This window comes from Chenopodium album, chromosome 7 (assembly GCF_948465745.1).
Source record: "Chenopodium album chromosome 7, dcCheAlbu1.1, whole genome shotgun sequence".
NCBI classification, from domain to species: Eukaryota; Viridiplantae; Streptophyta; class Magnoliopsida; order Caryophyllales; family Amaranthaceae; genus Chenopodium; species Chenopodium album.
In genome coordinates this window covers 48,555,184-48,566,144 of record NC_137840.1, presented here as the reverse complement: position 1 = coordinate 48,566,144, position 10,961 = coordinate 48,555,184, and the positions used below count along the sequence as shown (strand labels likewise).

The window sequence follows — 10,961 nt, the reverse complement described above, 5'->3', positions numbered from 1 at the left end:
CTTTATTAATGTTCATTTTTTTTAATGGGAGGTTTAATTTTCATTTTAAGCTCCAACCCATTAAATAAATTGCTACGTCAAAAAAACCACGAGGAAGCCCCAGTTAATCTCTAGGATAAACAAAATTTGTTTATCACATGACATTTTGGTAAATAAATCAACAACTTTATCCAGTCATCATCACTGTAGGACCCACTTTTATGGAAAATGTTGTTGATTTATTTACAAAATTGCGATGTGATAAACAAATTTTGTGAATCTCAGATATTAACTTGTATTTACCCAAAAAGGACATGAACTACGTCCAAAAATAATAATAATAATAATAATATTAATAATAATAATAATAATAATAAATAAATAAATAAATAAATAAAATAAAAATCGGATGACAATAGCCCTGCATAGTTTGCTCCCCCTTCTCTCTCTCAGATCTCCATTGAAGCGCACTGAATATCGCAGTTGACGTTCTCCATTACAAACCATTTGTTCTCAGCAGCTTCTGAGGTAAGTTCGCTGTTGTTTCTTTTAGTAATCATCATATCAATTGCACAATCTACGGTTCATCTTTGACCATTTAATTATCAATGCAGTAAGTGTAGGGTTCCAAAATCTCAACTAATTACTAATATTATGAAAGATCATATTGTTGCTAGAAATTTGATATTGAATCACATATCCCTAAAATTGTGTGATTTTTCGGGTTTTGTTTGATAATTGTTGAATCTGATTTGGTTGCTAATGTATTGCACAATCCTTAAATGTTAGACCTCTTCTGGTGTTGATTTTCAACTATTCATTGTCAACCCTTTAATTAAGCATGAATTACAATGAGAATCATGAAAATGAGAAATTTCTAAACTAGAAAGTAATGTAATTATTTCAAAACAGAAATGGATGGGTGTCGTAGGCAATGATGCCAATCGACTTGTTTGGAGTTGTGATAGGATCTTGGTGGATGAGGAAGGGACCTCGGCCACTCATAAACTCTGTCGTAAGATGGTGATTTGAGAAGGATTGACCCTTTGCTAAGCTCTTAACTCAAATGAAAGAGGCTGAGAACATAAATTAAGAAATAACTACTCTGAATTAGTCATCTCCCTCTCCTGATATAAACCGAGAGCACCAGCTGCTACTTTGGTGTTGTTATCGAGTGGGGGTTTTCAGATGCAAGTAGCACTTTAGTCGATGGTTTCCTTTTTATTGGATTTATGCCATGAAGGATTGATTTAATATCTTTTAGCTAAGTATTCATGTCCAATATTATCAGTACAAGGAATGTGTGCGCCATGAGGGATGTTACATGGGTAGGAACTAGGGAGAGGGACCGAGAGAGAGGAAGGTGATTAAGGCAATACATCATTTTTTATTGAAACTTTCCTTTCATCCTACGCATTTTGAATCTTGAAGGCTTTGTTGACCTCTCAATTTCTACTTTTTACCCCTCATGGAGTTACAGATTTTATGGTTGATATGGAGTCGACTTTGATTGATTGATTGATAGATATTGAATTTTCGGTTAAAATTCTTGATATCACACTTGCACCTAGTAATCAGCAACTTACTGATTCGTATTTGAAGAATCTGATTTTCCTTTCTTTTCCATGTTCTTTTAGGTTTAGAGGGAGTTTGTTATGTGAGTGTGATGATATTTAACCTTGTTTGTCAAGTGCTTAGTGCTTACTAAACAGATAGGGACCATAGGGTGTAATTAAGAGCCACTATGATCTTTTCTTGTTTGTCTCTTGTTATTTGATTGCTACCTCAACCTTGAAATTCATTCGTGGATATTTCTTTTGTTTCTTTTCTGTTGCAGTTATTTTGCAGTTTGTGGCTGATTTAGATTTTCCATTTCAATCTACATCAACAGCAGCAGCAGCAGTAACATCATATACACTAGTAGCAGCAACAGGATCCAATGGAATCATGGTGGGAGTCAGTGTCCAAAGCTCGCTCCCGAATCCAAGCCCTTCTCTCTCTCCTCCCTCCATTTTCATCTAGTGATTCTCTCTCTTCCCTGGTTGACTCTGATCAACCTGCTCGCTCCCTTCTGGACTCCTATGAAACCTACTCTGCTGTGTCATCTGCTCTCTCTGGATCTGGTGATGATCCTCTCTGTCAATGGCTCTATGACACCTTCCTCCAGTCTTCTGACGACTCTGAATCAGACTTCCGCCTTGTGGTGATTTCCTTGGTGCCTCTCATTGCTGGACTGTATCTATCTCGCATTCACACCTTCTCCACCACCTCCCCTTCCGCCCTCGGCTCCCCTTCCCTAGCAGGCTTTGAAGCCGTTCTCTTGGCTCTCTACTCTTCTGAGGTTAAGGCTCGTGCTGGAAAACCCCTCCTCGTTTCCATCCCTTCACCTGCTTACCTTGCTCACCATCCTTCCCTCTATCACACCCCATCTCCTCAACCTCACTCTCCTCCTGTTAATAAAAATAATTTTTCCAGATCATCCTCTTCTTCTTCTCCTACTCCTTCTGGTGTGTCTGGAATTGGAATTGAAATTGGAGTTGGGGTTATCTCCCCACCTCTAGAGCCCCAAATAGGGATCCAGTCCACAAAGCGTGCTACCATTGTCGGGGTAGCCTTCCATTGCTTTTTCAAACACATCTCCCAAATGCCACTTTGGTCTAAGATAGATCTCTGCCGTTTTGCTGCTTCGTGGGCTGGTAGTGATTGTCCCTGTGCTCATTCTCTTGACTTCCATTGCAATACTCCTACTACAACTGTTAATCGACTGGATGATGATGACGATGCTGTCTCTGTCAGTGAGGACCTGGTTGTTTCCTCCACTACTAGCACCACCAGTAGGTCTAGTACTATTGGAGGTATCATTGCTCAACACCCTCAACCTCACCAAAATGGAACAGCAGGAAGTGAGATTATCCTTTCAGAGGTTATTTCTAGGTTGGATATCAATGGCAACAATACCAATCACTCCCAGATGTCACATTCTTCTTCTTCTGGGGGACAGGGACGTGGGCAGGAACAAGAAGGGGTGAGAATTTTGCTGCCCTGGGAGCTATTGCAGCCTTTGCTAAGGATACTGGGTCACTGTCTGCTTGCTCCTGCTCCTCTGAATAACCAGGAGGTTAAGGACGCTGCTTCTGTGGCGGTGAGGCGTCTCTATGCCAGGGCTTCTCATGACCTAGCTCCACAGGCTATCCTGGCTACACGAAGCCTTGTTCAGCTTGACAATCGTGCTCGCGCCACCGCTAAGGCTGCTGCTTTAGCCACTTCTTCTTCCAATGCTAACACACCGAAATCTAGTAAGCCTGAGGTCTTCTTGGTCTCCAAGTGATGAAGATCCCCATGACTCGCTCATCTCTTCTTTATAGGTAGTGTAATTAAAGTACAAACTCATACTCTTTGCAGAAAGCTAGTACGGAGTAGATTTTACTTCTAGTTGATGCTTTAGTTCTTAATTAGTGCTGATATTTCAGCTGACAATTCTTTTCAGTGTGTTCACTGGTCAAACTCTCTTTCTCTACTTTAGCTGACATCATATTCTCGTGTTTGACTTTTTGTCTACGTGATCTCAGTGAATCTATGACTGGGAAGACGAACACAGTAAGGGAACATGACAAGAGACATGCAACGCAACACTAGTAGTCAGCTTGGATTGGATTTTATCTGTGGGATAATAGGTGTGATAAGGTTTATAACATTCCTTACACTGCCATGAAAGGACAGAAATAAGGGTGTTCTTATTAGTTTTTTGATCAATTAACTGTGTAAGTGAATTATAGACTGTTAATGTTTGCAGTCAGACAAAATGTACAAAAAGAGATCAGAAAGTTTTAAGACAGCATGCCAAAAGCTGTCGTCGGATAAGCATGAATGAGAAACTTGTAGATATGTAATGTGAAATTTTTATACATTTGTTATGGTTTACATTGATTTTTGTACTAGTGATGAGTTCCAGTGGTAAACTGGTAACAATTGTTTGATCTGAAACCGGTTTGAATATGTAATTCATTTTATTTATATGAAGAAACTCTATTTCTTGCAAAGAAAAGACCAGAAGGTGAACCATGGGGCAGCAATGCTAATCTCACTGGACTTGCACCCCCTTCTTCAACTGTAAAATCTCCCAAGTTTCCGTTGATATCTGTCTTAACAAAGCCAGGACAAACACAGTTAATGATAATTGACGGGTATTTCTTAGCCAATATTCTTTTATACCTATTCAAAGCAGCCTTTGACACTTTATAGGTTGCCATGATAGAAGGCCAGCCCTTCTCTCAGAATGAACAGTAATTAAAGTCTCTGCAACTCGTTTACAATCTCCTCCACTTGTTCTTCTGTAAGGTTATCAGCATCACCTAAAACACTCCTTTGATTCTTTCATTTGGTATATTCTGGGGAGAAATGAAAAGTGCTAGTTAATTGATGAGTATTTTTCTCAGTTGATGATGTTTATATGCAATATACCTTTAGCTTCCCCATAGAAGAGGAAACATTGCTGATCCTTGGTGAATCCGATAACTCGAGCAAAGGAGGCAAAGCTTCAGTGGTTCTCTATGCTCCATGGTATTAAGTTTTCAAGCAATGTTTTGCGACTTCATAAGTCTGTCATCATCTGAGCATAATTGAACTTGGCTCCTGGCTACATTATCACATTACTCCGGTTATCAAAAACCTTACTGTAATAATTAAAATAAATAAATAAAAATAAAATAAAATAAAACTTTTTATGATTGCGTCTATGCTTTTTGTAAATGCTAAGAGAAATTCTGATGGTGTTCCTGCTGAACTCCGATACCGTAATGCCTTCGGGGTTGGTAAAGGTTTACCGCCCAATTCAATGCCTGCACAGTCAACACAGATTAACTAGCCCGGGAGGTTATCCGGGAATAACCACTCCGATGCTAAAGTCAGTAATCTGGGGAAGAAAGAAAGAATAAAGATAAAGAAGGTGTTTAGCGAAAGAAAGTGTTTAGAGAGAGAAAAAGATTGTACCTTGTTATGAGAATGTGCCTGGGTATATATAGGGGAAGAACCAAGCTGGTGTCACCTTATGACGTTAGGTGGCAAACCGACCTTATACGTAGCAGGTGCCTATGTGGCCGGGAGCAGCTCTCCACGTGGCCGAGTGGAGAGCCGTTAAGGATGTTCGGGTTCTACTAAATAGTAATGTGAAAGATTTTACTTTCGGCCAATTAACACTGCTGTCGGTTGATGATTGGCTTTGGAGCATTCTTATTCTTGTCTGAAGTAGCCACCTTCTCTGGAGTTGTACCCTGCAATGTAGAATTAGATATGTTAGTATTATCCTTTAGCCCTGCAGGGCTATCAACTACATTGTTTGGTTTAATGGAATCAAGATTAGCATTATTTAATAAAACAGGTTCATCAACTCTGGGCATAGAGGGCCCTTCATAGTTCAAAGCACTCCTTAGAGTAATTGCAAATGCTTGATCCATAGGCCTTGTAGGCTGTGCCGGCAAGGCTCCCTGTTGGCGGGCTTGTAGAGTAGCGGAGAGTTGCGCAATTTGATTATCTACAATTTTATTATGCGCTAAAATTTGATCAATTGTCGCATCTCTGCTCTCCATGTGCTTTTGCATATTGACCAACATTGCTTTAATTTCCGCCAGAGAAGGGTCGGAAGATGAGGAGGGTTGTTGTGGCTGGTTCTTCTGGCTAGCATTGGGATGATAATATTTCTGCTGCTGTTGCTGCGGCGCCTGTGGTTCTTGTGGTGGTGGATTTTGAACATTGGTGCTCCAGCAGGAAAGGTATGGATGATTTCGATACCCAGGATTGTAAGTGTTGGAGTATGGGTTATTCTGCCTATAAGCTTGGAAGGCATTAACTTGCTCCACGAAACTCCTGCAATCCTGCTCCCAATGACCTACAATACCACAATTTTCACAGAAAGCCTCATTAGAATTATTATTAATTGCAGAAACATTAGCTACATTAGCAGTGCTCAGGTTATCTAATTTTTGGCAAATAGAGGTTAATTGAGCTTGTAAAAAGGATACAGAGTCGACACTATGCTTCCCCTTGTTAGCAAATCCTCTGGGATTCCCATATTGGGAATTGTGTATCGCCATATCTTCAATAACCTGACCTGCATCATCAACATTAAGATTAATAAATCTCCCACTAGCTGCAGAGTCTAAGATTATTCTAGAAGAATTTCCAATGCCGTTATAAAAGGCTTGGATTAACTGCCATTGTGCTAAATTATGGTGAGGGCATTCTCTTTGTAAGTCCTTGAACCTCTCCCAAGCCTCATATAAAGACTCATCGGCTTCTTGGGCAAAGTTCTGAATCGCACTCCGTAGTACTGCTGTTCTCTCTGCAGGATAATACTTGTTATAGAAATTCAAAACAAGAGTTTCCCAGTCAGTTATACCAAGTGTAGTTCTATTTAAGCCATTAAACCACAATTTAGCTTTTCCAGTTAAAGAGAAAGGAAAGAGAATCTCCCTGATTTGGTCTTGAGTGACCCCGGCTTACCTGATGGTGTTGCAATATTGACAATAGTCGGCAATGTGAAGTTTCGGGTCTTCACCCTTGGCCCCACTGAATTGCTTCCTGTCTATCATCGTTATAAATTGAGGTTTAATTTCAAATTGAACCCCATCAAGAGCCGGAGTAGGGGTGAGATGTGGAAAGTCCGTAAGCTTTGGTTGTGAATAATCACTAAGCTTCTTTGGAGCCGTCATCTCTGATTCTGCGTCTGATGATGCCTCTAAATCGCTGGAATCAGTTGGAGGATCGCGTTGATTATTGTTATTATCACCAGAATCCGCCAGGATTTGCTTGTAGAAGTTTTTCTGTCTATGGAAGGAACGTTCGATTCAGGATCGAATGGGATGTAACCTGATTTGGAACACCTGGGCATAAACAAAACCTAGAAGCAAATATGAGATTTGTCTCAGAGAACTACCGCTCTCTGAGACAAAGAGGGAAATAATCTAGACTACAAAAACAATCAGAAATAAAAATAAAACCGTTTCCCCGGCAACGACGCCAAATTTTGACAAGGTAAAGTCGTATCCCCTAATAAAAAATAATTACCTAAATCTCTAACTAAAGTAGATAGGGAAGTAGGGTCGATCTCTACAGGGAAACAAGTCTTTTTACTCATAATTAATTATTATAATCTAAATTATCTAAGTAACCAATATTTATATTTGAGTATGAGACTAAACTACAAAGAATAGGATTAGGGAGAAAACAATATATAAAAGGATCTAGGGCATAGGTTCACCAATAAATAATAATCCAGAGTAAAACATAGTAATCAATCATTGACATTGCATAAATAACATGATTAACAAGCTCTCGCAATTTATTAATCAACATAGATCTAACAGGCTCTCACAATTTACTAGATCTAAGTTCTTATTGAAAATAGCCTTTAGTATCAAATTAACATCTGTTCGATTCATCAATTTAATATTGCTATACTTTTACAAGCCGCAATTGTAAAACATTAAAACAATCCAATAAGAAATTATCATGCAATACCAATAATCAATAATACTCAATCATCAATGCATCAATTAACCAGATTGTAAAGGGCTCTCGCTACGTATTACAATCACACAATTAATTTACCGGTATTAAATCTCATCTCTCGAATCTTGACTTAACCATTTATAAATTAACTTGCCTATTGAAACTGGACCTAAACATTAATTCTCATCTCTCGATTCTTGAATCATTATTGTCAAACTCATGCATAAAAGATAGGCCTAATCTAGTCACAGAACATTAAATCAATCAATAGGAAATTAATCTAGCATTGATAATTAACAACAATAATTTACCCCTTCATATTATTTATTAGATCCCCATAAACCCTAGAAATAAAACTACTCACACATAATAGAAACTAAACAAATCAAAGCAATAAAATAAATCATGATGAAATGAAAAAAATAAACAACTAAAATTAAGGGAAGATAAATCGTTACCAAAAAGTAATCAGGAATTAAGAGTAGATTAAGAACAAAGGTTTAGAGAGAGAATTCTAAGAGAATAATTAAGAGAGTAAAGAAAGAGTAAAGAGGAGAAGAAGAAGATATCCTAAAAACGTATTACGGAGGAGTATTTATACTCCGTACAAAAATCCTAAGCTAAAAGAAATTAAAACTACGTTAAACATCAACTAATAAAACACGCGCCCGATCAGGCGCGCCTTTTTTTGCTCCTAATACTAATCTCACGCCCGGCCGGGCGCGCCTCCGGGCGCCAGCCTCTTTGGACGGGCGGCTCATTTGGGCCGCTATTTGGACTTTGATTGGGCCCCAATTCTTCGGGTCAATCTGGGTTTCCTCTTTGGGTCTTGAATACTCGGTCCAAATGCCCCGGTATCACCTATATCGAGCCCTTAATCACCGGTTCGATGGCTCTAATCGGCCCTAGGCTATAAACTCTGGTCGTGCTTCTCCAATGTTCGTGAATGCTCCAAAATATCTCGGGAAAATACTCCAAAAGCATAAATCCCTGCAAAAGTCAACCAAATCTACGAAAACACTAGAAAACACCAATTAGTAATAAAAGTGGCTCTAAAGAGCCAAAAACACTACTAATTACGACCAAGGGACGGGGGTAAAATACTATATAAAATAGACACATCATCGGTATTATCCCGTACAACTAGACCCCCAAGTGAGGACGTCGGTAAAACCGATGTTCTCACTTTGGGATTTTTATGCAAGTGAAATCTTGATGTGTTATTTGAACAAAAAAAATTTCTGATTTGCCCCCCAAATTGAGCTAAGTACCGATAGTAGCGAATGGACTTGATAATTAAAAAATCTCCGATTTGCCCCCAAAGTGAGCTAAGTACCGATAGCAGCGAATGGACTTGATAATTAAAAAATCTCCGATATGCCCCCAAAGTGAGCTAAGTACCGATAGTACTTTGCTCAATTGAAGCAAATGGACTTGAGAATTAAAAAATCTCCGATTTGCCCCCAAAGTGAGCTAAGTACCGATAGTACTTTGCTCATTGAAGCAAATGGACTTGAGAATTAAAAAATCTCTGATTTGCCCCCAAAGTGAGCTAAGTACCGATAGTACTTTGCTCAATTGAAGCAAATGGACTTGAGTATCTTTACAAAATTAAAATTTAAAAATTTAAAAATTAAAAATATTATTTCACAGATGATAGTACAACTGGAAATTGGCGGGAAATTTCTAAAGTTGTAGTGGGACACGTGTTGCGAAAATAAAGAGGCGTGTAGTGATGTGTCGGAATTACAACCGTAAGATGTCATGCAATAAATGTCAAATGAAAAAAAGGTCACTTACTGAGTATATATATAGAAAATGAGAAAACGAACGGTTATACTTTTTAACTAGGTTTTCAAAAAACAAAATTACGAAGTAAGAAATCTCCATCGTGTTTTTTCGTTGTCTTCAAATCACAACCCAGGGTACTTCCTTAAATTTTGCTAAAGCGGTGGCAATTTCCCCATTTCAATAGTTCGGTGGCTTGACTAGTGCTTTGTATAGGTAAAAAACCTCAAACTATTGTCCTCCATGTTTGTTTTTTGAATTTCTGGTGTGCTTCGTATGCGTATATGGTGGGTTTTTAGGTATTTTGGTGTTTTTGTGTGTTTATGCCTGAATGTGTAAAGAATTATACTACGGGTAAAGCCATTGTGGCTGACCCGTTTATACACTTGTCCTCAGCGCCAGAGAAGGAAGCTGAGAAGTTTTCTTGGCATGTTAGTACTACTTTATTAGAAGACGTTGACATTGTGGATGTTGAATCCATCAGCATACTTGACGAAAGTGATTCAAATATTCCCATTGACGAGTACGGTTCTAACCTTGGGAAAATAAGTGTTAAAAATTCAGAGATGCCGAGGTCCAAGCGCCCAAACATCGGCTCTGATCAGGCCGAGAGTTCTGATGTTCGAGTTGAGGATGTTGCATCCGTCGAACGGAGTATAGAGTCTGAAAGAGAAGAGGATGAGGAAGAGGGTAGCAGTCAGGGAGAAGAGGAAGAAGCAGATGAAGAAGACAAAGAACCCAGTATCAGCAGCGAAACTGATGAGGAAATTAACGAGGACATCAAGATCGGCGAGAAAGTAATTACCGAGGAAAGCCTTGATGATGGTTATAACTCAGAAGATGACGATGCTGTTTATCGGCAACCGCTGCAGCTCTCTGATGAAATTAAGGTTACTCAGGTAAAAGTAGATGATGCTTGGTTAAGAACAGCTGCCGAGAAGAACTATTGCAGTATCGACAAGAGGTTTTTCCGCCTTCCTGATGATTACGTTCTTACCCTTCCTGAGTCTGGTAGCACCGTTGCTGATTGCCCGAAAGGGCATATTGCTGTTTATGCTAAGCACTTTGAGTTTGGTCTGCGTTTTCCACTTCACCCTTTTATCGAAAAAATATTTAAAGCTTGGAATGTTTGTATTGCACAATTGACACCGACAACTATTCGTAATGTTGTGTCATTAGTTTGGGTCTTGATATATATGGACTTTCCGTTAACATTGAATTTGATTCGCAAACTTCATTGGCTGAAAAAAGACAGCCAATCCCCAGGCTGGTGGCTTTTGTATACTGTTAACGGCAAACTTACAGTCTGGCCGAAATTGACCAGCTGCAAAATGTGGCAAAAACAATTTTACTTTGTTAAGGTTCCTGACAGCTTTGCTTTGCGAAGAACATTCTATCTTCCTCATACTAGATTTGATACACTTAGAGATAGGAAGTTAGACATTCTTGAACGGAGAGCTTTTCGGTTCTTTGATTGTCTGTATGTTAACGAAGGTAAAAAGGTTAAAGATGTTCCTAGGGTGTGGCTGCGCAACTGTAATTATATCCTAGGCAACGCTCCCCTCTCTCATATCGGTCTCTGCCATACTGATGCATACGGTATGATTTAAACAACCATTTTTAATCATAATTAATTATCCCTTCTCTTCTTTTCATTTCTTTTTATTTTTTGTTATTATTTATTGTTG

At 38.9% G+C, this 10,961-nt stretch overlaps 1 protein-coding gene, 1 non-coding gene and 1 pseudogene across 3 annotated transcripts; 2 read left to right on the top strand and 1 right to left on the bottom strand.

The window, feature by feature from the left end:
- Positions 1–386: 386 nt before the first annotated feature.
- LOC145637867 (uncharacterized) lies at positions 387–3,917 on the top strand. 2 transcript variants are annotated; one of them, XM_081688877.1, is made up of 3 exons: positions 387–507; positions 1,817–3,344; positions 3,549–3,917. In XM_081688877.1, the coding sequence occupies exon 2, from the start codon at positions 1,919–1,921 to the stop codon at positions 3,305–3,307; it is 1,389 nt and encodes a 462-aa protein (XP_081545003.1). In that variant the 5' UTR covers positions 387–507; positions 1,817–1,918; the 3' UTR covers positions 3,308–3,344; positions 3,549–3,917. The 2 variants fall into 2 exon arrangements, with proteins under 2 accessions (XP_081545003.1, XP_081545004.1); XM_081688878.1 differs by having other exon boundaries at positions 415–507; positions 1,828–3,344.
- Positions 3,918–3,986: 69 nt separating this feature from the next.
- Positions 3,987–9,375, bottom strand: LOC145640253 (short-chain dehydrogenase/reductase 1 pseudogene; annotated as a pseudogene).
- Positions 6,199–6,305, top strand: LOC145641160 (small nucleolar RNA R71). Its single transcript, XR_014115225.1, has one exon. It is a non-coding gene; the product is annotated as a small nucleolar RNA R71 (small nucleolar RNA).
- Positions 9,376–10,961: the final 1,586 nt, after the last annotated feature.

Excerpts from the sequence above, each read along its gene's own strand:
- LOC145637867 (XM_081688877.1), top strand. The coding sequence starts at position 1,919 with ATGGAATCATGGTGGGAGTCAGTGTCCAAAGCTCGCTCCCGAATCCAA.